Raw genomic sequence first — 27,641 nt, 5'->3', positions numbered from 1 at the left:
TCTCTCCCTCCCAGTCCTTTACACACCCAAGGTGATGGCCAATATAAGGTTTTAGGACCTTGCTCAAGTGGAGTTGCTGAAGCAGGGCTCCAGCAAGGGCTGTTGTGGGTGAATTGTCTTGTGCATTTTCCCACCGGAAAGATGGAGATGAACCTGCTTCTGGCTGCTTCTTCTGCCTCTGATGGCTGTGCACCCTCCCTCCTCCCTTTCTCAGCTGGCTGCCAGTGTTACACCTGGCCACAGCTCCCAGCAAGGGTTTTGCTGTTGGAGAGTTCTGAGCTCTTCAGACAGTTCTCATCAAAAAGTTGGCCTTTCCTCATAAAGCCTCAGCCTTAATTCAGCTGCTGAAATCTCACCTAACCTTCCACTGGTCTTTAGTCACTGATCTCAGTAACCACTGATGAAAATGAGCTTGTTCCTGATGAGCTCTAGACCAATGCTTTATTTGCCTTTTTGGTCACGCAACATTTGGACCCTCTAGATGTGCCTGGGAAACAAGTGTACTTCAGCATGAGTCTCCTAAAAGCACAAATGTTGTTTGCAGTGGCTGTTCTGGAAGTGGAGAGGAGAAATATTTGCATTTTTTGCATCTTCTATTTGGGTGTTTAAGTTTGTCCATCTTACAGGTCATCAGTTTTGTGACAAGTGGGCGCTTCTCACAGACCCTGCTGACATTAGGACAGGAGCCAAGGGATACCTGAAGTGTGACATCAGTGTGACTGGGAAAGGTGATGCAATACAAGCTACGCAGAAAACAGCTGATACTGAGGAGCAGATTGAAAAGTAATGCAATAGTTTCTTTTTTACTGCTTTCTTCTTTACTAAGTACCTCAAGAGTCCTCTACTCTCCTTTCAGTCCTTTCCTTGCTAACTCAGGGTTAATAGCAGAATAGCACTGTACACCTGGCTGTTCTGATGTGCTCAAAGAGAGTTTTTACAATCATCTCAACTAAATTGAAGGGCATGTTAGGGTCACTTGTCTGCAGCTGATAGAATTGACCATGCCCTGTGGGTAAGTGCCAGATTATGCCTAACAGAAGGTTCATTCGTCTGAAACCAGCTAAATATTTCTGAAAAGCAGTGAAGTAAGAAGAAAAAAATATGAGGAAAAGCTATTCCTTCTCCTCTATCAGATGTGAGTGCATAGATATTTTCTATATCCTTAGATAAACTCAAGTGCATTAGCATTCTCCTTGTAAAATACAGAAGTTCAAGATGGTAAAGTATGCTGCCAGCACACTTTAAATTTTACAGGAGCAATGTTTCTGGTCAGTACTGACATACTGGACCAAGTCCATGGAGAGTCATGAAGATGATGGAGGGCTGGAGCACATGGTCTACAGGGAAAGGGGTGTGTGGGGGGAAGGAGGAGGGTGTTGGTTTCTTGAGCCTTCAGAAGAGCAAGTTAAGCAGTATCCTACATCAAGAGCACAGAGCCAGACTCTTTTCAGAGGAACACAGTAGAAGGATGAGAGGCTTTGGAGGCAGGTTAGAACAATAGAATTTCAGAATAGATACAAGAAATTTTTTTTACCGTGAAGGTGGTCAAATGTAACAGGGGCCCAGAGAGAGTGGGGAATCTCCATGCTTTGAGATATTCAGAATTTACTGGACAAGGTCCTGAGTAATCTGACCTAACTGGACCTGGTTCTATATCACATAGACAAGTTTGCTAAGTAATGTTGTATCATATTCTTCTGGTAGCCAGAAAATGTTTTGGTTTAGATGCAGAAGCAAATTCACATGCTTTTTTCTGTCTTCTCAGTATGCAAGCTAACTTGAGATGACAATTTAAAAAAAAAAAAAAAAATCACTTCATTGTCCAAGCTTTCAATTTTAAGGAAATGGCTTCTTTTTTATTTCAGGAACCTCTTGATCCCCAAAGGCTTTCCATCTGAAAGACCATGGGCCAGGTTTTATGTGAGAATTTACAAAGCAGAAGGACTTCCGAAGATGAATTCTAGCATCATGGCCAATGTCACCAAAGCATTCATAGGCGACAGTAAGGACCTTGTGGATCCCTATGTGGTGGTCATGTTTGCAGGTCAAATGGTAATTGGGATCCTCTTGATCACAAATGTAGGCCTTCTTTCCTATTACCTGTGCTACAGGCAGGTGATTATGCTGATGTCCTTTAACTTATAATTACATAAACTAAGACACACACTTCTGTCATCAGAAAAAATTTTCAGTTCTTAAATTATGCGGGAACAAAGTGATGGAAACACTTAATGCCAGCAGACCTAGTGTCAGCCTCACAGCAGTAGGCTAAAGTCAGGCAGCAGGAGGGGAAAGGGAATTCTGTAGATCTGTTACTAAAACATCAAGTTACAAGACAGTGAATTACCCAGTGTGGTATTAGGTAAGTAAGTGCTACGTTCTGGTCTCCCTAGAGTAAAAAAAGGAAGCAGGGCTAAAATCAGTAAAGATGATTCGATCTGGATTTTAGGACTGTGTATTGACTTCTGAATTACTCTGCTGTAATTCAGGACCCTTGCAGCTTTTCTGTGGGTAGCAGAAGAGGAAGCATTTGAGTAGACTCTGTCTCAGTGTTGCCTGGCTTCATTGCTCCCAGAGTTCTTTCAACATCAAATATGGTGGTACGGAGAGCTGCTGAGAGGGGCCTTCTGACTTTGGTGGAAGAGGACTGCAGAGGAGGTCCAGGGGGCTGGTTCCTCTGGGGTACACCCATGAGACACCGTGTCAGGGAGCTTGTCTTGATTATTGGTGTAAATAAGGAAAGAATCAAACTAGAAACAATTTTAAGGCAGCAATGCTTTCTGTGTGCAAGGAAGCCTTAGGGAGAACTCCAGTTAGTCCTTTACAGATGTTTCAGGCATGAGAATGAGGCCCTTGGTGCTGATTTCATGTTTTGTTGCGAATCCAAATTGCAAAGTATTACATCTCAAACTAGTATGGGTTAAAATGGTCAAATGCATGCAGCTACTTCAGGTTTAATAGGCTGCTGAAGAAGACATAAGAATGGGTCACTGATGTGAGTTTTCATGCTGGTGTATAAAATATGGGTTTAGAGGTATTGTTGGTGGGTTTCCTGACTCGGTTCTCCAACCCAAATGTGAAAGCAGAAGGTCTGCCATAGCCTGCGGCTGCATGGACTGTGATACAGTCCTGCCACCTCCTTCAGGCTAGAAGGAATAGCTCCAGTCTCTACATCCCTAGCACACAGGCATATGCCCAGAACACGAGCCACGGTAATCATATTTTATACTAGACAAATTGCCTCATTTAAGGTAATTCCATTGGTACATGCAGCCTGGCAGCTGTAATGAATTTCATCTTCTATGAGACAAACTGCGCTGCGTTACCAGTACCCAGCTATTTCAAAGCCATTTGAAGATGTACAGTTTGTAGCAGAAATGCCAAAGTCTGGCTTTGCAGATTATGTTTTGTGCATAAGGGCCCTGAAGAATTAGATCTTATTCCAGGCTCTACTGTGAGCAGGTAAGAATTCTTTAGCCATGTGGTCTTTATTAGATATGGAGGGGAAAATAAACATGCCAATAAAAAAGCTGAAGTACTTTCAAGATAGGATACTTGTGCTTTAAAAATGACTGGAGAGATGTTGCTAAGTGCAATTTGTGCTATACTAATTGCCATTCTCCAGAGTCTGACCCCTCTGGGATAAATTTGCTGGACTTTGATTTCAGGGTCGAACAACAGTGCAAAAGAACTGTGCAGATCCAGTATGGCATGAACAGATTATCTTCAAGGAAATGTTCCCTCCACTTTGCCGAAGAGTCAAAATCCAGGTCTGGGATGAAGGCAGCATGAATGATGTGGCCCTAGCCACCCACTTCATTGACTTGAAGAAAATATCGAATGAACAAGACGGTGACAAAGGTAAAGGGGAAAACGTCTGTTCCAGAATATGCCCTTAAGGTAAAATCTACTTGCTTGGGATCTGGGCACTGGCTAATCCCATTTTAGGAATGCCCAGAGCTCAAGTGAACATCTGTAGCTTTTGCTGGTTCTGAGAGACCATCTCTTGCTTAATTTGAAGTTGTATAACATTGCGCTTGGTGCATGGTGGTCTGCCACTGCCTTTCTTATTATAGGGCTGCTACATAATTTGGTACCTTCTTTGTGACTGTGGCAGTAGTCTGCTCTAGTCCATTAGGGTTGACTGATGTAGGTTTAAAGTTTGTGCGAGCTTCTGTCGGGCAATGAAAGCACAAAGTGCAAATCACAGGCAGAGCAGGCTTGTGTTTCAGATCTGCCCAGTAAGAGCAAATCTAGGTAAGGCTCAGCTGGGTGCTATTGCAAATCGAGGAGATACCCTCGACTAGTATGTTTGTTCTCATGTACATGAAGTAAACGTCACTATCTGGAGTCTTTTCACTGATGTTTGAGTCTATGTGTATAGCCTTATTTATGTTGTGTGATCTATGTGTGGAACGTGGTCAGTTATCAGAGCTCAGCAAAGGCACAGTAACTCCTTAAACCTGGCAATTCAAATGTATATCTGAGTCCTTCATCAGAAAATAAAAGATAAATCATACAAACTGACTAGTGACATGAGCTTAGGAACAGTTGGGACAAGGTGAGAAAGCCTCCATTCCTCTCCCACCATGTCCCAGCCCTCAGTCTATGGGAGCAAGCTCTCTTTTTCAAGAGGTGTAATAGGCCTCATGCCCCAGCACATGTGGTACAAACACCTTCTGAGAAAGAGCTCCATAGTGGCAGAGTCCCTGGTTGGGTATTGGAGGAGGCTCCGTGGTGCCTAAGAATTGCCCTGCAAAACAGTGCTTTATATGAGGTGGTCCCCACCTGCATAGACATGGGTCCAGGTTTGGCTTTTCGTGTGCAAGAGGCAAGATTTCTTGGAGCAGACAGTGAGGAGAGCATGATAACACCTAACAGAAATACCAAAAAAGGTGCTTTATCTCCAGGGTTTTTGCCTACCTTTGGGCCTGCCTGGATCAATCTCTATGGCTCACCCAGGAGCCACAGCCTCATGGATGACCACCAGGAGCTTAATGAAGGTTTTGGAGAAGGAGTCTCCTTCAGGGGACGTCTATTCATTGAGATTGCTGTGGAGATACTTTCAGGAGGAGCCCGTGAGTCGAAGTTTTCAAGTATTATCAAGGATATCAAATTGCCATCTAAAGATAAAGACATCAAAGCACCCAAAGGAAAAGACAAAACTGAGAAAGCAGGAGAGGATCGAAAGTCAGCTTCTCCTTCAGATAAGATGAACTCAACTGAGGTGGAAGTCGAGCCATTTGATGTGCCTTCAGAGGTCGGTATGATATTAAGAGATTGACTAACATGTGTCCCTAAACCTTCAAGGATGGCACGGATGTGTGTATTTGGGTTCAGGTCATGTAATATTGCTTTTATGTGCTCCCTACAGCTTCTCCATGCCTCCATAGTCTTGGGACCTTCCCATAATAATGCAGCACAAATGGAGCATTAATGTGTACCTGTAACTCATAAAAAAATCCAAGTAGGACTTGGTTTCCATAAAACTTATTCTCCTGTCCTATTGTCCCTTCTGCACTAGCTGCATCCATGTGTTCCTGCTAGAAATTTATATGCTGTAATATCTGCTAAGTGACAGAGAGCCGATGGGGGTTTGATTTCCTGCATTCATTTGAGAAAATCGGTAGTTGTCAATTGAAGTCAGTAGGGAATCACTGACATAGAATTTGTGCAAATGCAGAGAGATACAGCCTAGCCTGTTTTACTCTACTCCTTTAACCCCGCATTGTCAATGCAGTTTTAGATGGCTAACCTTTTTAGGAGAGGGGCTGCAAATCATGTGCTCAGTCTCAACTGGTGTTAACTGATGTTATTTTCCTAATTCCACCTGTTGTACTGGGTTACATCGTAGAAAGATCCATGCTACGATACTTTGAGAAGGTTGTGCAGTTGTGGCAGGGCATGTGGGCTCAGGTGCTGAGCCAATACTTGAGCTTTGATTCTCTGTTCTGTCATATCACTGTCTGGGAGCAACAGCACATCGGTGCATATGCAAGGTCTATTTTTTTTTTACCCAATAAATAGGAAGAAAATTATTCTCATAACCAATTTTCTTCCCACTTCAGTATGTCATCAAAATTTTGGCTTTTGTAGTGGGAGTCCCACCTCAGTGCTTAAGGCACTCATGTCCTTTATTAGATCTGATTCTTGGTCTTTTGACTCCATCTCTACAATTAAATAGGAGAGAAGAAATTGTTCTTCGGTCTTGAGGCCTAGCCTTGACAAGTGCTCTTCCTTGGCCTGTGCCCTGGCATTGCTGGCAGGAGTGCTAGCTGAAGCAGGTCAAGGAGTGTGTTAGCAGAGAAATGGCATGGGTAATTGCAAGCCAGTTGTGCGAGCCTGTGCCCTGGTCTTGCCTTATATACTCATATAGTTGTAAATTGCCTCTATCCCTTAGTTCTTCTCTGAAGATTGTAATAGAGGTGACATAAGAAGAAATTTATTTCCATATAGATTTTCCTTTATATGGAAGAAATCCGTTTTTGTGAGCGGCTCAAACACTATGGTCTTAGGTGCTAGCTAAATACTCCAGGTAGAGGAATAAACCCTGCTGTAACACCAATAAATATTAATGGTAATAATAAGGATTTATTTCTGGCTACTGTGCCTCAGTTTCAAATACAGAATGAGTAAAAGGCAACAACATAATATCAGTGACGCTTGATATTCTTTTGATTTTGACATTCAGCAATAGTTCATGCTGCAGTAGGTGCGGTAATTGTATTACAACCCTCTGAAAGGAAAAGCAGGAACTTGAGACATTACAAATAAGGCAAAAAATGTCTCATAGAGCCTCTGAGACAATGAACGCAAATTACCCAGCGCCACAGCACAACTTTATTGACCTATTCTGGCAGCAAGAAGACATTAAACATTTGCAATATGCTTGCTTTATAATGGGAGATAGATGCGTATGTTGTAGTCTCTGAGCCTCAGTTTTATTAGGCACCCTATGCTCTGGGTTCATGCTGAAAATAATCAAGGCGTAGGGAAGCTAAAGCTACTCTGGAGCTCCAATCTGTTTGTGGTGTTAGCTTTGATATGTGATGCTGCTAATCCTTTCACTGAAGACCTATGCCTTTTTACTGTGTATAGCAGAGGTTTTTCAAAATGAAGAGATCATAGGCTGTGTCAAACGCTGTTTCTGCTTTGCAAAAGTCAGTGAAACAAATATTCATATACAGCTGACGTTTTATGCATTGCCTCACTCCGTTGCAAAAGAAGCTAGCACTGATCTTGCCTAATGGGCTTTAGTATGCTGGTATCCATGCTGTGAAATGAGTAGGGTTTGTGTTGGAGAGATTGTGGCAGTCAGGGTGTAAATCTGGGGAGAGCTCAAACCAGAAAATACATCTTCTTTGAGCTTAGTATTGGTTTGGGGCTAATAGCTTGTTTTGTTAATGACCCAAGAGTGCTAGAGGTGTTAGCTGGCCTTCCTTGAGTGAGACTGTGTGCCAGGGACAAGCGGATGCTGGGACTCCAATAGGTTTAAACAGAGCCTAACAGAACCTTAAAACTCCAGAAAAGGTCGTTACGCTTTTCAGGGTGTGCTGCTGTGCTGAGACCCTTTGCTTCCTGTGCTTCCAAATTCTGTCAAAAGCTGAAAACAAGGTTACTGGGTTACTGGTTTCTGTGCTGTGATGCCAGGGAAGGCAAAGCGCGGAGGACTGCACCCCCCGCACTGAGACCCCACCTTTGGACCTGTGATTTAAAACACAGCAGGATAAAAAAACAAAGGACTGCTTGGTTTCAGTAGGCTTTTGCACAGGGCTGCCATCTAAAAGGTGAATACCAGAAATCTTTCTGTCTTACTAGTGTCACTGGGAGCTGAGTGTCAAAGTCTTGACTTTGAGCAAGGTCAAAGTCTTGATAGTACCAACACGTGGGCAGTAGGTTAAAGTCATCCTGGGGAAAGCAGGGCTGGGCGAGCACTCCCCTGTCTGGGTGCATTATGATGGCAGCATTTATTATTGAGACGCAAAAGAAGACTACTGCCATACTCGCTGGTAAATGACTTATGTGGGGATGGTGGTGTTTTGTTGCTGTTGCACTAGAAGAGTGGCCTTAAAATGCCCTTGAACTGCCATAGATGTATAGTTTGAATGATGGTATAAGAGTATGTGAAGATACTGAAACCATTTAATAGGGACTGCTGGTGAGGCAGAGTATGAAGTGAGGGATAATGACTTTTATGTAACCAGTTATATAATGGACAATATTGACAAGACCAAAGTCACACAGGCTTATCTCTTTTTCCAATCATCTCAATTTCTCAGAGAAGAGGTATTACTTCTTCTACAAATTGTGCCTCACTGACCACCTCAGACCAATAGATCTATGACACTAACACAGCTGCTAGAGACTTATAAAGGCTCCTCTGTGCTGTAAAAAAAGAGTAGAAGGTAAAATAAATGTAATTTTCCTGCCTCCTTCATCTCCAATAGATCTATGAAGAGAAATTTGAGGAATTCCTCCTCTTTGGGACATTTTTTGAAGCCACAATGATTGATAGGAAGGTTGGGGACAAGCCAATAACCTTTGAGGTTTCTGTTGGTAAGTATGTTAAGCTCTTCTCCCAAGCAGAGAGGGAGTCTCAGGAGCAAGGGATTGCTTTGTGTTATTGACAGCTGTGTCTCAGGAGTTGGCTTCAGAGTAGGGCTTACATTTTAATTAAATCCTGTTCATAATTTCTCTGGATAGCAGTCAAGCTGGGCATACCAATGCCTAGCTGTCTCTAGTCCCAGATGCCCTTTATTAATACAAATCCTCTCACCCACTATATACAGCAATTCACCCAGTATTTAGCCTCCTAATCTCCTGGGAGACCAAACTCAAATAATTTACTTCGGGGCAGAGTTCATTCTGTGGTGCCCATTGCAATTAGTCCCTGGTTGTGAGGGAGCCCCTTTGCAAGGAGGATCCATGTGGACTGTCTTGGCCAATCCTGTAGAGCTACATGTGGGTCTGTGAGTGTGGTATGGGGGTGATGTACAGCCAAGCCTCAAAACGCATGCACCAGCTTGTCCTCTGAGATCCTCCTGGTAATCTTGTCCCGCTTCTGAGTAAAGCAGGACTGTACTGTGTGAGGGATGTCCTCATGATGGAGCTGAATTGTCCCCAGGAGCAGACTAAAGAGAAAATGAAGACATTTTGATGAACATTGAGCAGATATTTTCAAAGCAGAAGAAATTTCCCTTAAGAAAGAAGCTTGAATTGGTCTCATTTCCCTTGCAGGGGTTTGCTTATCTCTGTCCTAGCCCCACTTAGAGTCCAAGTGCACAGTAGCACCCTGGCACTTCCCATCTTTGTGCTTGTGTACTCAACTGGGCACTGAGTGTGCTCAACTGTAGGTCTATGTGTGCAGGGAGAGATGTCTGTGACAAACAGGCCAATCAATGAGTGATATTGATTCCTGCTGAAACTTAGCAGGAAGCAGAGCTGAAAATGACAAGAAACTCATTTGTAGAGTTGGGCAAGAAATTATACGGATTCTTGTCATAATTAATGCTAAAGATGAATCTGGCTCTGAATTCTGGACCTGAACATCTACCAGCTACCTGTGCAGTTGAAATTTTGATCCAGATTTGGCAAATGTCCATTATTTATGTGTAAGGCTGAACCAAAAGTCCAGATCAGGATGTATGGGGTGATTCAGCACATCCTTCTCCTGCAGGAAATGTTTTCTGCCTGTCTCTAATAAAATCTGTAATTACCAGTCTGATGGATGCACCTCTTCCCCAGTGCTGATAATTGCCCTTTAAGGCAAAATCCTATCAGAGAAGATGGCTGTACTGTTAGCAGAGTTGTCTGGCATTAGGCTTGAAGCTGGGGCCTCAAAGCATTGTTATTACTAATTCTGCAACCCTATTATGCAAAATTTGCTTGTCTGAAAATGAGCTTTAGCACTTCTGAGATCAGACTTTGAAATAATCATCCATATGTTCTAAAGAAGACATACATTTGCTGTGTAAATCAAACACATATTGGGGCTCCTGGGTCCAGAAATATCAACAGCGCTATTGTTTTTGCTTCTGAATTTCTTTAGCAAAAGCAGAAGGTCCTGGGGGCCAGCAACCAGATGATTGCATCACTTAGGGATGGGGGTATTATACTAGGTATATATCACATAGGGCAGGTAAGGAAGCACTGTCCTGGAGTCTGAAAAGTCATCAGGACTGACATATCCTGTCAGGACCTTTGTAAACTGTTGTATGACCAGAACAGCTAATGAACAGGAGGGGACAAGATTTTCCCCTGGTATGACTGGTCTTTCTCTTTTTTTAAACCTCATTCAGGTTTACCACCTCCAAGCTAGTCATCTCTTCACTTGTAACCCTGTGTCTCTAGGTAATTTCGGAAATATTACTGAGGGGGTGTCAGCTGGAGCTGGAGGGAAAAAGAAGACACGTGATAGAGAAGCAGAAGAAAGCCTGCTGTATGAGGGGGAGGATGAAATTTCTCATGACCTTGGCATACCCCTGATATCCACCACACCCCCTGAGAAGCCACTGATCACGGGTGGGAACAGGTGAGAATCTATGTTTCAAAACCTTATCATTCCAGACTCTGGTTCCTATTTTATAATCCTGCAGAGCTCATTAATGAACCGTGGCAGCTTTAAACAGGTTGTGTGGAATTGAGGCTTTCAAATCCTCAATTACATCTTTCACAACAGTAAATTTTCTAGGCTCCACTGAAGTGAATGGGGTCTGAGCCATTTTACACTCATCTTCTGATCTTGGCCTCATGGGCTCTTGAACTTCTGGTGTTTCTAAAAGGACTGTGTTATACCAACTATACATTGGAAAGCAATAGGAAAGTGCAACTCCTTCAGCGCTATCCCTGTTTTAGGGTCCCATACTCTGATCACAAGTAACATCCACCCAGTGACCAGCTCCAGAAGCAGAATAACACATTAAAAATATTGAAATCTGGTCAAGACAGAGTTAGCTTCCCAGAACACTTTCCAGAGCTAATAATTATAGATGTAGACTTAAATAGCAAGTAGTAACAGAAGTAGGAGGAAATAGTCCTTGAAAAAAAAGAATGGAGCAATGGATGAAAGCATGCAGAACAGTTCTTCTAAATGGCCTTGTTTATAAACAGAAGTGTAAAGGTTTAATTCATTTCAAAGATGCTAATAAAAAGAAATATTTTCCTTGTTGCTTTGGTAGGAAGAACAATCCCTGACATTGCTGAGTGCCAAGACTAGATGGTACCTCTTTCTTTAGAAGGTCAGGCATTGTGAAGCAGTTTACAGATATAAGGACCTGGTGGCAAATATCAACCTGGATCTGTTTGGTTTCTGTACCTCCCTTAAGTTAAAAAGTACTTTCATCCTTTCTTGCAATCAATGGCTCAGTCAGATTAAATAAGAGCTAGTGGAAGAAAACAAGAATGAAAATACCATGACAGAAATTTTTGTTTCTGCAGCAAATAAATAAAGAGAAGGGGGAAAAAAACCTAATGTTTGACAGAAAGATAGTTGCCTCTCCTCATTAACAGGACTGCAGATTTGGGTACATGCTGGGTTATTATCATCCCTGAGAGACTGTGGGATTTTTAGTTTTTCCCTCAACAAGAATTTAGATTTAAAGAACCGTTGTAAAAGAATGAATCATTCTTCAAATCTGCTATTTGCTTCTTGGCTCACTCCAATATTAACAAAGTTTTCTCTCATTAAAGATTTCTTTTCCTCAAATTTATGTAAAATGTTGAATCTTTTTTTCCCTCCTGTGCTATCTAAACCAGTTTGGCCAGCCACAGATACCAGCTAATGACTTTATGACTGTCATCTCTTATTTGTATCTCACTGGTCTTATCACTGGGTATTTTTAGTATTAATCAGTACTTAATAGGATAGCCAATAGTTTAGATAAACTCTGCATTTTAGAAGCATAAATGAACAATAGAAAACAGTAACAAGAGTCCATTCTGGAGATTAAAACCACTTACTAATTAAAGAAGCAGGCAGAGCAGTAAGAATTCTAAAGCAGACACCATGAAATTGCCAGGAATTTTCCACATTTATGTCAAAATGTATAGCAAGGATAAGCTAACACTGAAAAAGTGCTTTCCCCAGATTCTCATAGAGGGAATAATAGACATGAAAGTTCAGTCTTCCATGTGAGTTATTTCATGGCTATATAATTTTCTTAGTAATTCCATGAAAAGACTCATAAGCTCTATGAATTTCAGGTTAAGACGTTTGTATTGGGTTTGTGTGGCAAGGTTTTGGTAGTTGGGGGGTTACAGGGTTGGCTTCTTGTGAGAAGCTGCTAGAAGCTTCCCCCATGTCCAACAGACCCAATGCCAGCCGGCTCCAAGACAGACCCGCCACTGGCCAAGGCAGGGCCCTTCAGTGACAGTGGTAGTGCCTCTGGGAGAACAGAATTAAGAAGGAAAAAAAAGTTGCAGGGGGCACAGAAACAGCAGCCGGAGAGAGGAGTGAGAACATGTAAGAGAACCAGCCCTGCAGAGCCCCAGGTCAGTGAAGAAGGAAAGGGAGGAGATGCTCCAGGCGCCGGAGCAGAGATTCCCCTGCAGCCCGTGGGGAAGACCATGGTGAGGCAGGCTGTCCCCCTGCAGCCCAGGGAGGTCCACGGTGGAGCAGATATCCACCCGCAGCCCGGGGAGGTCCACGGTGGAGCAGATATCCACCTGCAGCCCAGGGAGGACCCCACGCCGGAGCAGGTGGGTGCCCGAAGGAGGCTGTGACCCCATGGGAAGCCTGTGCTGGAGCAGGCTCCTGGCAGGAACCTGTGGCCCCATGGAGAGAGGAGCCCACGCTGGAGCAGGTTTTCTGGCAGGACTTGTGACGTCATGGAAGAGACCCACATTGGAGCTGTTTGTGAAGAACTGCAGCCCGTGGGAAGGACCCACTCTAGAGAAGTTCATGGAGAACTGTCTCCCATGGGAGGGACCCCACGGTGGAGCGGGGGACGAGTGCGGAGTCCTCCCCCTGAGGAGGAAGGAGCGGCAGAAACGACGTGTGATGAACTGACCCCAACCCCCATTTGCCATCCCCCTGCACTGCTGGGGGAGGAGGGAGAGAAAATTGGGAGTGGAATTGTGCCCAGGAAGAAGGGAGGGGTGGGGGGAAGGTATATTAAGATCTGGGTTTATTTCTCATTACCCTACTCTGGTTTGATTGGCTATAAATTAAGTTAATTTTCCCCAAGTCAAGTCTGTTTTGCCCGTGGAGGTAATTGGTTGAGTCAGAGACAGATCTCTCCTGTCCTTATCTAGACCCACAAGCCTTTCATTATATTTTCTCTCCCCTCTCTAGCTGAGGCAGGGGAGTGAGTGAGTGAGCGGCTGTGTGGTGCTTAGTTGCTGGCTGGGGTTAAACCACAACAATGTTCTAGCATCGGGAGATAGTTGAATTGTTTTTCCCTCTTATGAAACCACCAAAATTAATGATTACCCAAGACCTGTGTAGCTGTCCTATGCACCGAATTTAATGGGTAATGCTCACCTTGTTGTAGGTTATTGAGGAGAAAGTAAATGGGAAATTCTGTTTCTTTTGATATCCCATAGGGCTGTAAAATGAAGTTGTAGAGAAGATCTTCATCTTTTTAAACAGAAAAATTGTCACATAAACCTATTAGGGATGTGTGGAAGTTAGGAGTTACAGGTAGGACACTGGAGAGCAACAAATGATTTGGTTTCTGTGGGCTTAGCTTAGTGGTTAAACACATGTGTCCAGTTCTATGTGAAATGACCTAGGGTATCTGAGGCATCCTTACAAGCAAACATGAAAGACCCAGCCCCTTCTGGGCCCACAGGTGGATGCCCGTGCTTAGGCAACTTAGTCTACTGGGGCTCTGGATTTCAGGGGTGGATGAGCAGGATGATCAAATTTTCTAAAAATTTGGCTGTACTCAGATAGAGAGACCTTGAAATGGAAGAAGCCAAGTCCATACCAAGTGCACTCTCCTTTCTTGGATACCACAGCCTCTCCCAGAGGAGAGGAAATTGAAAGAGCAACTATTTTTTCTGCCAGTCGTTGAACATCGTGAAGAACAGGAAGCTTGAGTAGTTTTGTCCTTTATTATTTAGGGAATCAGTTTCTGTGGAGGAATACTGAAGGGTCACTTGGCAAGTAGTATTGGTTTTGACTGGGATAGAGTTATTTTTTTCCATAGTAGTTTGTAGGGGACTATATTTTGGATTTGTGCTGGAAACATTTTTCAGTATACAGGGATGCTTTCATTACTGCTGAGCAGTGCTTACACAGAGTCAAGGCCTTTTCTGCTCCTCACCCCACCCCACCAGCGAGCAGGCTGGGGGGGCACAAGAAGTTGGGAAGGGACACAGCTGGGACAGCTGACCCCAACTGACCAAAGGGATATTCCAGACCATAGGATGCCATGCTCAGCATATAAAGCTGGGGGAAAAAGAAGAGGGGGACATCCAGAGTGATGGCGTTTGTCTTCCCAAGTAACCGTTACGTGTGATGGAGCCCTGCTTTCCTGGAGATGGCTGAACACCAGCCTGCCGATGGGAAGTGGTGAATGAATTCCTTGGTTTGCTTTGCTTGTGTGCATGGCTTTTGCTTTGCCTATTAAACTGTCTTTATCTCAACCCGCATTCTCTTTTACCCTTCTGATTCTCTTCCCCATCCCACCAGAGAGAAGTCAGCAAGCAGCTGCGTGGTGCTCAGTTGCCAGCTGGGGTTAAACCATGACAAAAGTATGCACCAGAAAATAGCTCTCCAGTACAGCCTCTTCTCAGCGGCAGAGCATGTATTGGTGGCATTGGGTTAGAACCATTCCCAGAAGAACAGTTTAACAGAATAAAGAATTAACAGAATTAACAGAAGAAAGCAGTTTATAGAGCTTCATATCCATTAAAAAGCTCTCCACTGTCCCACCAGTAGTAAGGAAAATGATGAGACCCCTAGCGTTAAATCCAGTATGGCTGAGCATGGTGTTTCATAGGGCTATAGTATTTATATAAAGGGAGGACAATGTGCTTATCAAGTACATGGTTTTGACATAGTGCCTACCACAACTCCAGTCAAAACATCAGGCTTTGTGGCAGGTGTGCATTAAAGTGTGCAGAGCCTCTGGTTATGCTGGCGTCTTGCTCATTTTTTTCAGTACAAGACATTCAGACAGCTGAACACCCAAAGAAAGCAGCATTACAAAAAGAGTCAATATGGCAAATTGGACCTAAGATTAAAAGTGAGAAAAGAGAGAGCAGCAGAAGCATTTTATCACTGAGTTATTATGAGTTTGGTATCACTTTTACTAAGCAGGGTCCTGCAGATCAGCTTCTGCTAAGGAATGTCAATCTCCACTAGCTATTGCTTCTGAAACAAAGCATCTTGTGAAAGTAATGTGGTGGTGACACTCTGCCATGCCTCTCCTGCTGTGCAGTGTGTGGAGCCATTGCTCTTGAAGAGGTGGTCAGATTTTAATCTTTGTTCCTTTTCCCCTTGTTGCTTGCCACCATTAACAGTATTTCAGAGCTCCTCTGCATGTCCCTTTGCCTGGTTTTTCTCTCACCCTGGAAAGCACTGAAACTAGATGCATTGACTTCAAGCTTTTTCTCTTCAGGGATCTCACAGGTAGCATAAGTGATGTTTGTGGTTGTTCTTTGCAGTATTTACTGGTTAGCACATGTGAACACGTCCTGTCATGTCTTCAGTTTCTGTGCTGTGAGAGAGCACGGAACAGTTTTTCTTTCCCGCTGTCCTGGTTTCAGCTGGGATAGAGTTAATTTCCTTTCTAGTAGCTGGTATAGCGTTATGTTTTGGATTTAGTATGAGAAGAATGTTGATAACACACTGATGTTTTCAGTTGTTGCTAAGTAGTGTTTATACTAAGTCAAGGATTTTTCAGCTTCTCATGCCCAGCCAACAAGAAGGCTGGACAGCCAACCCAAACTGGCCAAAGGGATATTCCATACCATGTGATGTCATGCCCAGTATATAAGCTGGGGGGAGTTGGCTGGGGGGCGGGGTGGATTACTGCTTGGGAGCTAACTGGGCATCAGTTGGCGAGTGGTAAGCAATTGCATTGTGCATCGCTTGTTTTGTATGTTCCAATTCTTTTATTATTATTACTGTCATATTATTATTTTTTATCATCATTGTTGTGATTATTTTTATTATGAATAATTATCACTATTATTTTCTTCCTTTCTGTCCTATTAAGCTGTCTTTATCTCAACCCACAAGTTTTACTTTTTTTTTCTGATTCTCTCCCCCATCCCACTGGGTGGGGGGGCAGTGAGTGAGCGGCTGTGTGGTGCTTAGCTGCTGGCTGGGGTTAAACCACGACACTCGCGCCTACCCCTGAACTCCTCCCTCACCTTTATGATCTGCTCCGTACTTTGTTTTCACAGGAACTACCAGTACCTGCCGTACGATGAGAGGAAGCCGTGTATCTGTGTCAAGAGCTACTGGGGCAACCAGACCTTTCGTCTGTACTCTTCCAACACTCTTGAGAAAATGGCGGATCACCTGGTAAGTAGCAACGATCCTCCCAGGTTCACGTATTCACCAGAGTATGGCAGTGAGAGGTCACGTCCCCCAAAACAGGCCTTCAATATTTCCCCCAGCTGCATTCCTTGCTGTTCATTTTGTGAAAGAGTAGCTGATATCAGCCCCTTCTCTTTTTTTGTCCAATTGCTTTGATCTATTAGAGCTAGTCAAGTATTCCTGTCCACAGTTTGTTTTTTTTGGCTGTAGGGCTGTCTTCTTTTCTCAGAAACATTTTATTCTTTGTAAGAACAGTGAAACAATTAAAATATGAGATACAGAATAATTCTGTCTCCTATGGCTCTTCCTCTAATATCTTCTTGCCCAGACCACATGGTTTAACCTGTGTTTATGCTGGAGACTCTTTAAAGGACACTTTTTGGTTTTAGCTTTCCTAAAAACATTGATAGAAACAAAATGGCGTATCGTCTCATGGGCAGTCACTGTGATGCCCTAGTCATAGTGTTTTCCCATAATGATGTTTTATTCTACCCTTGTTTAACGTTGACTATCAACAGTCTCAAGAAAGTAGTAGTATTTTTTTTAAAGTGACTTCTAATGTTGAATATTTTAATTTGGGGCACTCACATTAAGAGTCTGATTCATCCCTCCTTTATCCTTATATACCTCACGAGCAGCAACACTGAAGTCATACTCATGCAAGGTTGTATCATGAGAAGATAGGGACTTATAGGCCAACATTTCGAACCCAGGTATTTGAAAATTGAACATCTGAGTATATATATGGAGAGATATGTTTGTCAGTGTACCTTAACATCCACAGGCCTTTCTGGAAATCCAGCCATTTATTTTAGTTTGTAAGAACAGACTCCATTTCTCAATGATAACGGTAGGTGTTGCAATAAACCTTGCATATGGATTCAGGTGCCCACTAAAGTTTAAGAAGTTAACTCCAGCAACTTGCTAAATTTAGGCAGCAGGGCTGGAAACAGAACCAAGAAGAACTACAGTTTTTCCTCCTACCTAGTGGAGAATGTTTCCCACGGACTGATCTTCACCAAAGTGAGAAAACAAAGCTGCTCCAAGCAGTAGTAGCTTGGACTAGTATTGGAGAGACTGGGGAAAGGTCAAGATAAATCATGCTGCCGGAGTCTTCTCTCTGCACACTTCAAGCGTAGTGATATATCAAAGGTTCTGTTCTGTCAGGTTACAAAGTCACCTCCCTCATTCTTGATAGTTATACAGTGAATAATGGTGTTATAACACTGGCAGAATGACAAAGTGCACTCCTTTACATAACGGCTTTTTCATGTGTTTTTCATAGGAAGAATCATTAGAGCAAGTAAAGGACATGATCAAGGTTTCAGAGATTGCATCTGAGGAGAAAATGAGGACGACCCTAAATGATTTTATCAATCAAAGCAGGTAACTACATTTACTAGAGGCATACAGAAAATCAACATTATATGTTGGCTACAATTTTGAGGCTAGACATGGAAACTGATGATAATAAAAAAAAAGTACAGTAAATTTACTGAGATATGTATTTTATCTATTCGCTTGTAAAAGCAAAGGCCTTCCCAAATTGCAATGTCTATTTATACAGAGAAAATATTTTATTGTTATTTTCAGTATTCAGTATTGAGAGTAGACTACTGCCAATCATTGTCATATTATTTTGGCTTTCTGGACTCTAAGAATAGAACATATATGGGATAAGTAAGATTTAATAAAGTGCGTGATGGACATACTGTAAAAAAGGACAAGGTTAAGATAAAGGATTCCACATGCTGGGATAAATCACCCAGTGGGTTCTGTGTCAGATGACATGATTGGGCTCAAAATAGATATAAACCCTAATTTCTAAATATTAACCCTGTTTCTGTGAAATGTGGTGCAGACTTTTTGGACTCTATTCTTTGAATCTTATAAGTGCTCAATATTTAATTTAGAGAATTTCAGCATCTCTGTCTTCTGGTTCATGTACTGCATTTCATTCCAATGTAGTTTAGAGGCTCGCATTAAAAAGTAACACATTTAAAGAACCTGTTATTCTTGTGTCCTAGGGCCTTCACTACCATTGCTGAAAAGAAGCCCAAAGGGTTGAACTACACTGCTTTGGACAAAAAGAGACTCATGCTGTTCAAGCAAGAGCTGGTATGTGTATTTTTTTTCTTTAAGCATTGATGCAATGATGTTAACTGAAAGCATGCTGGTTGCATACATTTTAATTTCTATTTGATATCACCATACTGGAATGTTTTGTAATTAATTTGAATATAGTATCCAAGAGCAGTTTTTTCAATAAACCCCGCTGTGCTTAATGAGGAGTTGTAAGATACCCTAAAATAATTCAGAATATGTTGTTTTTAAATACAAATAAGACGTTACAATAATGAGCTGATTTTTCTTTCTCATGCATCTTAAAATGGGATGATGCTGAGTTCAGTGGAAAAACACCAAATTAACACTGCTGTTAAACGTTTAATTACTGTGGTGGGGCTGAACTTCAAGACTAGTAAAGTCTGGCATTTGATATTCCTGGATCTAGTCACCTCCTCTAGGGAACCGGTGAGGAGAAACCAAACTGGGTGGAGATAGTCTGAATGTTTATTAGCTTTATTTACTGTTTCTAGCACAGAATTTGGTTGTGACTTCTGTCAGGGCAGAGGCCCGATAATTCTAGGTGATAATCACATGTCTCTTGGGACTTCCATACATCCAGTATACATATGAACAAAGAGAAAATGGGAGACATTCACATTTTATTTTATTCAACTCCAAAGAGTAGATCACTTTCTGTTGTGACAAAGAACATAGTTGTTACCTTGAACCATGTGTCTCTATCTTTTCTTCTCAACTTGAATCGAAGACTGTTTTCTCCTTCTGTGTCCAGTTCAAACTACTTGATAATGCATAAAAAATACATACTGTTTTTCCCGACTGCAGGAAGCAATGTCTAGTGATGCCAAGGGAATTGTTCAGCAGCAGAAAAAGAAGATGTCACTGGATGAAATGATACATGAGACTCAAAGCTTTATAGATAAAATTCGGTTCTTGGTTGATGAGGTAATCCACACAGAAATTCAGATAAATTTAAAATCCAGGGCTTAACTTTGATTTTCATAATCCCATGTGAATAATAACTCCTGGCCTGGTTATCCGAAGAGTTCTCCTTTGGATATCTGGACCCAATCCTGTTTTGCATTAAATGAAGCTGTTAACAGACTGGGGTAGGAAACATTGGGCTATGTGGTATGGAGGGGATGTGGTATGGAGAATTTTTTCTTCTTTTTTTTTTTTTTTTTTTTTTTTAAATAAGGTCATCCCATATGTGCCCTGGTGGTTTGGAGACTGCTTTCTAATCTGAATTCATGTCTCCACATGTATGGACATAGTGATTTGGACTGGTATGAGCTCAGGGGTCTCTATACTATACTTTACCTTGCAGACACTGCTTAGACATGCTATTAAGCCTGAGAATAACAGAAGAATGGACATATTTGGTCAGGGCAAAATCCAGCCAGTGGAGTGCTGTCTCTCTGAGAACTGCCTGTGCTAGCAAACCAAACAGGCCATGGCTATTCCTGGCTCAGAGAGCAAGTGGAACAGCCTGGCATGGTTTGCAGCCTATGCCCAAATTCTTTTCCTTCCCAAAACAGAGTGACCTCGCTCACGGTGCCTCCTGGGAACAGCCCTGGGCTGGTCTTTGCTTCAAACCATACTCAGGCTTTGCTTGGGGAAATGTTATTTGGGACAGGGCAAGGCAATGCCATGGAGCATCCTCACAAGCAGAACAGATGATAGTATGCCAGTGCTTGAGTTTGGTCCTGGTCCTTTTTGGTTTGCTGGTAGAGATGAAGTTGATGGTATTTCCACAGTAGGTACTTTCAGCTTACACAATCTGTGGGTAAGTTATTTCCTGAGACAGTCATACCCAGATTTTTAGTTTTAGTTTCTCCTGAAATGATTTATAGAGTGGGTGCTCCTTAATCACTCTACAAAACTCTTTATCTTCAGCTGTGCTTAGGAATGGAGGTTTGGACTGCAAAGCATGAAATGACAGCTTCCTTCAGTCCAGGTGCACATCTGCCACTCCACAGGAGTCATGAGGGAATCAGCTCTTGGTAGAGAGTCTTTTAACAAAAAATAATGTTGTTGGCTCATAGAAAGAATTCAGCTTTAGTTCAATATTTCTCGTCATTTAACAGCCGCAGAATACAGTGCCTGATGTGTTCATCTGGATGCTCAGCAGCAGCAAGAGAGTTGCATATGCAAGAGTGCCAGCAAAAAACATACTCTATTCCCCAGCAAAAGAGCAGAGAGGCAAGGACTGTGGGAAGATTAAAACCTATTTCCTGAAAGTAAGTCTGGGGCGTTCTGCAAACACAGGTAATGCCTGGGGACCATTCAGTATTCAGATTTCTTCCAGGGACTGTATTTTACAGGGTCATCTTTGTAATGTTCTAAAAATGTGTACACGTTTATATCTGCCATCTGTTAATATTTGCTTCTTACATTTATGCTTGTCCTTTAAGCACTGTATCATTCCCAGGCTCTTGGTGTATGAGTAATTAATTCTCTCACTACTTGTTATGGCAAGTATATAGCATTGTTTAGCTATAGCTCTATACATAAACAGATAGAAGGGGTACAGCCTCTTTGCTGGCAAAGACGTCAGAACACAGCACATGAAAGTCCAGGAGGAGACTGGTAGGAGATCAGCACGCAGCAACTCAGATAGCAGGGAAACCTAGGTATTCAGAGGTAATACAGCAATTATTTATGCTTGCTATTTAAAATGTGGCTAGGTTTGTGCAATATATGTCCAAAATATTGTTATGGGATGGTTCGTCTTGAAGGAAAACCTTAGTGGATATACTCCTACAAAGGCAGTGTGACTGGTAGTACTTGGCAGTGGAATATTATGCAATGTAATTGTTACTGTGGCCATCAGGAAAAACCCAAACACACAAGAAAATAATAACTTAATATAATGACTTTTTAGTGGTTTTTCACCTGGAGCTGCTGGGTGCACTCCCATAAAGCACAGCTAAGAGCAGCTAGAAATATCTAAGTTCCTGATAGTTGCTGTAGGTGCTTGTTAAGCACAGCACTATTTGCCTGCAGGAACAAGAAAATACCATAATTAACTCTCCAGCCCTTTCAACATCAAGAATTACCATAGGAACAGATAATACTAAACACTGACAGATAATGCTAAACACTGAGTTTAGCAGAGCTGGATGAAGTGGGAGCAGAGAGGAAGGAAATAATAGTATTGTTCATCAAGACTAGTAACGTTTTATACTGGAATATATTTTCTGACCTGCCCAATGGAGGAATATATTTAATAATACATGGGGCTAACTATTGGAGACCAGCAAAACTGTATGAAATGGAAAGTGGGCTGAAGTCTGGGAAAAGCAGGATATCAGCTAGCACTGATATGCTTGCAGCTATTAGGTAGCCTGCCCAAACCTCTGCTCATCAGGCAGCATGCCATTTACATAGACTTTCAACCAAGCAAACTACTCATTTCTTCCCTAAGAATCACAGAAGTTCCTTGTGCTAAATGAGTCTCAGGGCCACTCACTGTGGAGAAATGCCATTTATCAGTATACCAACTCAGTGAATGCTCCTTTATTTTTCTCTGGCTTGGTAGGACTCAGCATCCAGCCATCTCTCTCTCAAGCTTGTTGTGATGGGTGGATTTTTTTCTTCAGTTACCAGGCAAGCGCCCGCTGGGCTGGACTGTGCAGGCAAAGGTGGACATCTATCTATGGCTTGGACCTGCCAGCTATGCCCACAGCATCATGGAGAATTTGCCTGTGGGATATGAGACTGAATTATCATCTAACACCAACTCAGGGCACAGTGTGGTGCCCTCACCTGCCTGCCTGCTGTATAAAAGTAAGGCACTGTTTCTTCTCCATATTAGCAATTAAGAGATGTGGCCCCAAAAGCTCTAATTCAGAGGGCAGCACAACCTCTGTTTAAAGTAACTGTTCTAAGATGATCATGACTTAGCATCTTTTCATCAGAAAAGGCTGGTTTCATTGCCAAGTCATCAGTCCTGCTACCGGCACTTTGCAGATGTCAAGGAAAGAAAGGACTTGTTCACTTGCAATTTCTGTTCCCTGTCCCATGGGTCTGTCTCCTTGTAATGAGGAAGCATCTTTCAGTTCTCCTGATGAAGCTACTGTGTTGAACACCTAGTAGATAAACCAGTGATGGGAGATAAAAACTGGCAGTTAACAACCTTGCAGTAGAGACTTACATAAGACATTGATTTTAAGTGAATACAGAGGTCTTACGCAACTTCTGAGTGTCTCAGGTGTTTCTTTAGTGAGACAGCACTAGCAACAGTTCCCCTTGTCAGATCCTGGCTGGACAACAGGTGATGAATCTTCCCTTCCTACCTATGTGCTGCATCATTTCGATGAAGCTGACATTACTGTTTTCTTTGCAATGATGTAGCCCCGCACCTCTTCCAGCTGAGAGCCCACATGTATCAGGCAAGGGGGCTCATTGCAGCTGACAGCACTGGACTTTCCGATCCTTTTGCAAAAGTTACTTTCACATCACACTGCCAGACCACAAAGGTAAGTTCCAAAGTCTCTTTCAGTAAATGAAAACGCTTTTTTTTTTTCCCAATTAAGCCACGAAAAGGAGAAATCTTGGTTTCGCAAGGAGGTACACAGCAGGAAAAGTTAGATGCCTGCTGTTAAAGGGCAACTCCTGACAGTCCACTCCAAGCAAGGCAAAAGTGTAGGTGTAACCTACTACTCTAACATGAGGTGCAGTAGTACTAGTTTATTTTAGCTCAGATGTTAGGTTCTCTGGGGCTACTGGGACTTTGTAGCAAGTGAATTACCTTTCTCTACAGCTTTTTCTATATGTTTTAAGTTTGGGCTGTTGTCATTCCTTGGTATGAGAATGAACCCCCACTGTTCTCTTTTCCTGGAGTCTATGCATGCAGTGATTGAGCAAAAAGTGAAGACCTTTATAGGGCTTCTGTAGCCATGCAAGCCAGCATGGCTCTTTGTGATGGAATTTGGCAAAGCACACTGGTGGTTTTAGAGTGGCAGCATTGAAATGAGCTGAAAACAGAGAGGTGTGAGACTTTCTGCACCACTTAAATGCTGCAAAAATGTGCCCATAGGGAGTGGTCTCACATCTTCCTCAGGCATCTCCAGGGGCAAATGGTCTCCTATGGACATTTGATGGAGCCTCTAGAGAGAAGGGGGAACTTCTACAAAGCTTCATCCAGCAAGAAGTGTTGAAGTACAGCCCTGGCAAATGAGCAGGAGGATGATCCCTCACAGAACATGAAGACTGACTTTCAGACGTCCTTAGCCCTCTACAACTACCCTGGAGTTAAAATGGGTCCAGGAGTTCTGAAACCCATGCCAAAAATAGAATCTGCTGAGGCAAATATGGTCTTACTTCAGAAAAAGTATTTAACCTCCCCATCCAGGCCCTCCCCCAAAAAACTCCACAGAAGACTGTTTTAATCTATTTAATTCTAAAATTCCTCTGACACCATCTTCTCTTATGAAGCAAGTTCTGTAGCATGTGCCAAAGGGAGAGAGAAGCAAAAACTTTTCTCTGCTCTAAGTTGTAGATGCCTGTTTGCGCTGCTTTTGCCTGAAGGATATGAGTTGATCTTTTCCTGTAATGTGATTTTAACTTCTAATAGAAGTTAGTGAATGAAGGCAATAAAGTTAGTGTTTAGATGCACCAGATTCAGGAAAGTAGAATTTGGCCCAGGAAAAATAGGATTTTATAAGCACAGAAGTGTTAAGTTTATTCACTGCCTGAATAAAATATTGCAGCCAATAACTTGCATGTTTTTAGAAGACTGTCAGCCAAGTGCCACTAAACTGTAGTCAAGAGCCTTATTTCCATTCGAAAGAACGATAGCAGGTTATGAGTCATTTTGCAGTTGGCATGTTTTTCCTCTTTAAATGTTATCTTTGTTAAATATATTTCCTGCCAAGACAGTTAAAACATTGTCTATGATGAAACAACATAAGCCAAATTACAACAAATTAAAAACTACTGATTTATTATGAGTCATTAAAATAGCTTTTTTGTTTTTTTCTATAAAGTGTTATGTGTCACACACTGAAGTAAAAACAAGATTGAAAAAATGTACCCTGGAGAAGTGAAAACTGGCCTTGGTTTAGGGCAAAGGCTTTATTTTAGTAGCATTGGACATACGCCTGCTTTCCTAAACCAACAGCTTTCCTCTCAATTTAATACTGAGCTTTGTCTACACAGACTGGTGGTTGTGTATTGATATGCTTGTGAGAGGTCTGTGAGGCAAACAGGGAAATAAAGAAACTGGAGATTGGCTTCAAGGTGAAAGAACCATATTCTTCTGGCTGGGAATAGCTGCTGAAAAAGGTGGTGTCTCAGACAAGGAATTGTTCAGGCTGTGGGAAAGAACGTCACCATCAGATCAGCAAGTCCTGCTGAAGGACTCCCAAGCAACCAGTTTATAGCTCATTAAACACTTCTTCTCTTTCATTAGATCATTTCTCAGACGTTATCCCCCACCTGGAACCAGATGCTGCTCTTCGACAGCATTGTGCTTCATGGTGACAGAGAGGAGATCGCTCAGTTCCCACCAGAGATTGTCATCGAGTTGTACGATGACGATGCAGTGGTAAACTCAAAATCCTTCTTAGTAAAAACCTGGGCTCTTCCGTCTTACTGCCAGTGTGAAAGCAAAGCTGTGTCACTGAATAGGCATTAAATGGATGACCCTGCTGAATGGAGCTCACTGTTAGAGTGGTTTGCACTTTAACATCTGAAAAGAGCCCTGAGACTCACTTTATGCCCTTGCAAAGCTGTGGCCTTGTTTTTTCCCAAATGAATCTTGCTCCCTAAGACTGGCTTACAGAAATCAGAAGCATCTTGCCCCCACCTCGCTTGCACATGACTGTAAATATTGTATCTAAGTCTGGGGAGACACGGATTTATCTCTGACCATGCAAACTGTCACAGTCTCACTGACTGAATATAGAGCTCAGAAACTTTGGGTGCTCTGAAGAGGTAATAAGTACTCAGTTCTTCCATTTTCATAGCTGCCTTGCATTTTACCTTGCTCTTTCCTTCAGGAGAAGGGTTTTTTTTCACAAATACTAAACTCTGCATCATCTTGGGTCCTATGACAGCTGTGAAATTCATATGCATTTGACACCTGTATTCTTCTTTATTTAGGGTAAGGCAGAATATATTGGGTCTACAGTGGCTGCCCCTGTCGTGAGACTTGCTGATCAAAACTATAAACCACCTAAACTTTCTTACCACCCAGTGTATTGTGGAAATCTTTCAGGAGGAGACCTTCTTGCTACATTTGAGCTTCTGGAGGTAAACTAGACTTTCTCGACCGTTACACTCTTACACCCTGGGCTCACAAAGGCAGCCGTGGCATGGAGGCCTGTCACCCTCTTGAATTAATGGAAATCGCAACTGGAGCAGGATCCTTCTGCTGTTGGACCTCGTAGTCCCCATGCAGTCTCTGTCACTCCCTCCACCCTGCCAGGGGCCACTGTCCGTGCACACACGACGGCCAGCCCCTCGCACGCTGAGCCTCATTTGCCGTCACTTGCCCTTGCCCTAAATTGGGCTCTGGCCTCAGAAACAACCGTGAAGGTCCCACTGCCATTGCAATGACTTGCTCTTTGGAGTAGCACATGGCCCTGACTTTAGCAACCTCAAAGCTCTCAGTACTGCTTTCACTCTTAGGAAAAGGAAGCGGTGAATAATAAAGATTGGATTAGGGAGACTGAGTTTTCAGATACCCCTAATGTATGAAGAGAAATGTTACACTGGTTTCCAACTGCGAGAGAAAAGGCAAATTCAGCTTACCTCTGGGGCTAGCCTGGCAGATGCGTGAATGGGGTGTATCGTGCCTGGGATTTCAGGGAATTTCAGTGGAATTTGCAGAGCCATCAGTTAGAGGAAACTTCTCTCTGCTGAAAACCTACAGCAGTTTATTCTGAAATCTGAAATGGGAAAACCGTGGAACTCCGTAACACATTTTACAGATATTACCAAGACAAAACAGGCTTTTAAGCATGATGGGCTAATTATGTTCTCGAAAAACCTGAAAAATAACACCATGTGGAACATTTCCTCATTACAGTGGGTACCTAGGGATAGCGTCTAGTACCTTAGCCATAATTTTCCCATTTTTTTAATTGAAATCCACTTTTTGGTGAACAAAGAGAGCACTGTATTTTGTTTTGCCATCTTTTGGGACAAGGGAAGCAGCATGGCTTCTGGGATATATCCAAATATACCCCTAAGACTTCTCTAGAGAGTTGACAAGAACTGTAAGTAAAGACCCTGCAGTCCTTATTTTCATGCTCTGTATTATTCTTCTCAGTGACAACACTCTAGAGCATCTCACATGGCAGATAATAGCAATAAGGACATTAAAGAAATTTTCAGGAAAAGGTATATATATAAACTTCTTCCAGGCTTCAAAGCACTCCCAGAGCTGATGTGCCAGTGGCTCCTTCCAACATCAGGGTATTCCTGATGGGGCTCTGTGTAGGGATGGAAACAAAAATCTCTCATCACTAATTTATTCTCATTCTGAGCCCACAACCTTTCCCATGACATACCCTGCTCGATAACTCTGATCTGCAGGTACCATTTGGTTCAGCTGAAGAAGTGTTGTGTAAAAAGTGAATGTTCCTTTCTCAAAATGAATGCTATTATGCTGGGTCTTGCTGGAGGGAAAAAATTATTCTTATAACAAAGCATCCTGGCATTTAGAAAAATAGTGGACTAAAAAAAATACAGACTAATGAATACTAGGAGTCTTGATTTTGCTCAAAGTGGGCTCAGGATTTACTGATTTGGGTTTTTTTAATCAAAAAAGCAAAATCCCCTTGTAAACACACCCTGGGGGTATTTTCCTCTACTGTCATCTGTGTGCTAGATCATTCTTCACCTCTTGTTCTGTGCAGTTTCACTGTGGCCATGAAGCAAAGTCCTTTCTGAGTTATACCAACCTAATTTCATTGAAATTTAACAGAGTTTCACTGAGTAATACAGAAACACTCTCAACTCCACTAGTGGTTGTTAGCTCTTGGAAAACCAGAGGCCTTGCAATATATTGGAGAACTGTTCAGTTAACTGCAATACTTAACAAAAGTGAAGATCC

At 42.4% G+C, this 27,641-nt stretch overlaps 1 protein-coding gene across 1 annotated transcript in view; it reads left to right on the top strand.

The window, feature by feature from the left end:
• The window catches only part of FER1L6 (fer-1 like family member 6), a 98,903-nt gene that overhangs the window by 36,360 nt on the left and 34,902 nt on the right, over positions 1-27,641 (top strand). The window contains exons 8-22 of the mRNA XM_030011882.2: positions 627-783; positions 1,866-2,052; positions 3,669-3,861; positions 4,911-5,260; positions 8,448-8,556; positions 10,351-10,531; positions 16,357-16,477; positions 17,778-17,878; positions 18,520-18,610; positions 19,403-19,522; positions 20,665-20,817; positions 22,180-22,366; positions 22,934-23,058; positions 24,993-25,127; positions 25,685-25,834. Coding sequence (XP_029867742.1) covers positions 627-783; positions 1,866-2,052; positions 3,669-3,861; positions 4,911-5,260; positions 8,448-8,556; positions 10,351-10,531; positions 16,357-16,477; positions 17,778-17,878; positions 18,520-18,610; positions 19,403-19,522; positions 20,665-20,817; positions 22,180-22,366; positions 22,934-23,058; positions 24,993-25,127; positions 25,685-25,834 — 2,360 coding nt within the window. The remainder of the gene's footprint in view (positions 1-626; positions 784-1,865; positions 2,053-3,668; positions 3,862-4,910; positions 5,261-8,447; positions 8,557-10,350; positions 10,532-16,356; positions 16,478-17,777; positions 17,879-18,519; positions 18,611-19,402; positions 19,523-20,664; positions 20,818-22,179; positions 22,367-22,933; positions 23,059-24,992; positions 25,128-25,684; positions 25,835-27,641) is intronic.

The sequence above is a fragment of the Aquila chrysaetos genome, chromosome 4, assembly GCF_900496995.4.
Source record: "Aquila chrysaetos chrysaetos chromosome 4, bAquChr1.4, whole genome shotgun sequence".
In the NCBI taxonomy this organism is placed as follows: Eukaryota; Metazoa; Chordata; class Aves; order Accipitriformes; family Accipitridae; genus Aquila; species Aquila chrysaetos.
Note: the sequence above shows the minus strand (reverse complement) of the source record. Positions and strands in the feature narration are given on the sequence as shown.